At 71.1% G+C, this 318-nt stretch overlaps 1 protein-coding gene across 1 annotated transcript in view; it reads right to left on the reverse strand.

Annotated features, from left to right (window-relative positions):
• The window catches only part of PARM1 (prostate androgen-regulated mucin-like protein 1), a 10,631-nt gene extending 10,561 nt beyond the window's left edge, over nt 1-70 (reverse strand). Inside the window, exon 1 of the mRNA XM_010709595.3 lies at nt 22-70. Coding sequence (XP_010707897.3) covers nt 22-70 — 49 coding nt within the window. The remainder of the gene's footprint in view (nt 1-21) is intronic.
• Nucleotides 71-318: the final 248 nt, after the last annotated feature.

The following is a 318-nucleotide window of genomic DNA, read 5'->3' on the forward strand; positions in this document are numbered from 1 at the left end:
CGGCTGCCAGCGCCGCGTTACAGCCGCCATCCCGCGGCGTGAGGTCACCGCTTTCTTTCCAGCCCGTCATTCCTCCCCTTGAGCTCATGCGGGCGCGGACGAGCCGGGAGGCCGCCCCGGGGATGTGCCAACTTCTTGGCACCCGCAGCCCCGCACGGCAAGCCGAGGCTCCACGTGAGGAGTTCGGGAGGGTGTGAACGAACTCCCTTTCCGTAGCGCTCGGGACACCCCGCACGGGGTGCGGGCGGGGAGATCCCCTCCGGGGGTCCCATCCGTGGGTTTCCGCGCCGCTGGGGGGAGCGGGAGAAGGAGGAGGCA

The sequence above is a fragment of the Meleagris gallopavo genome, chromosome 4 (assembly GCF_000146605.3).
Source record: "Meleagris gallopavo isolate NT-WF06-2002-E0010 breed Aviagen turkey brand Nicholas breeding stock chromosome 4, Turkey_5.1, whole genome shotgun sequence".
Lineage (NCBI taxonomy): Eukaryota > Metazoa > Chordata > Aves > Galliformes > Phasianidae > Meleagris > Meleagris gallopavo.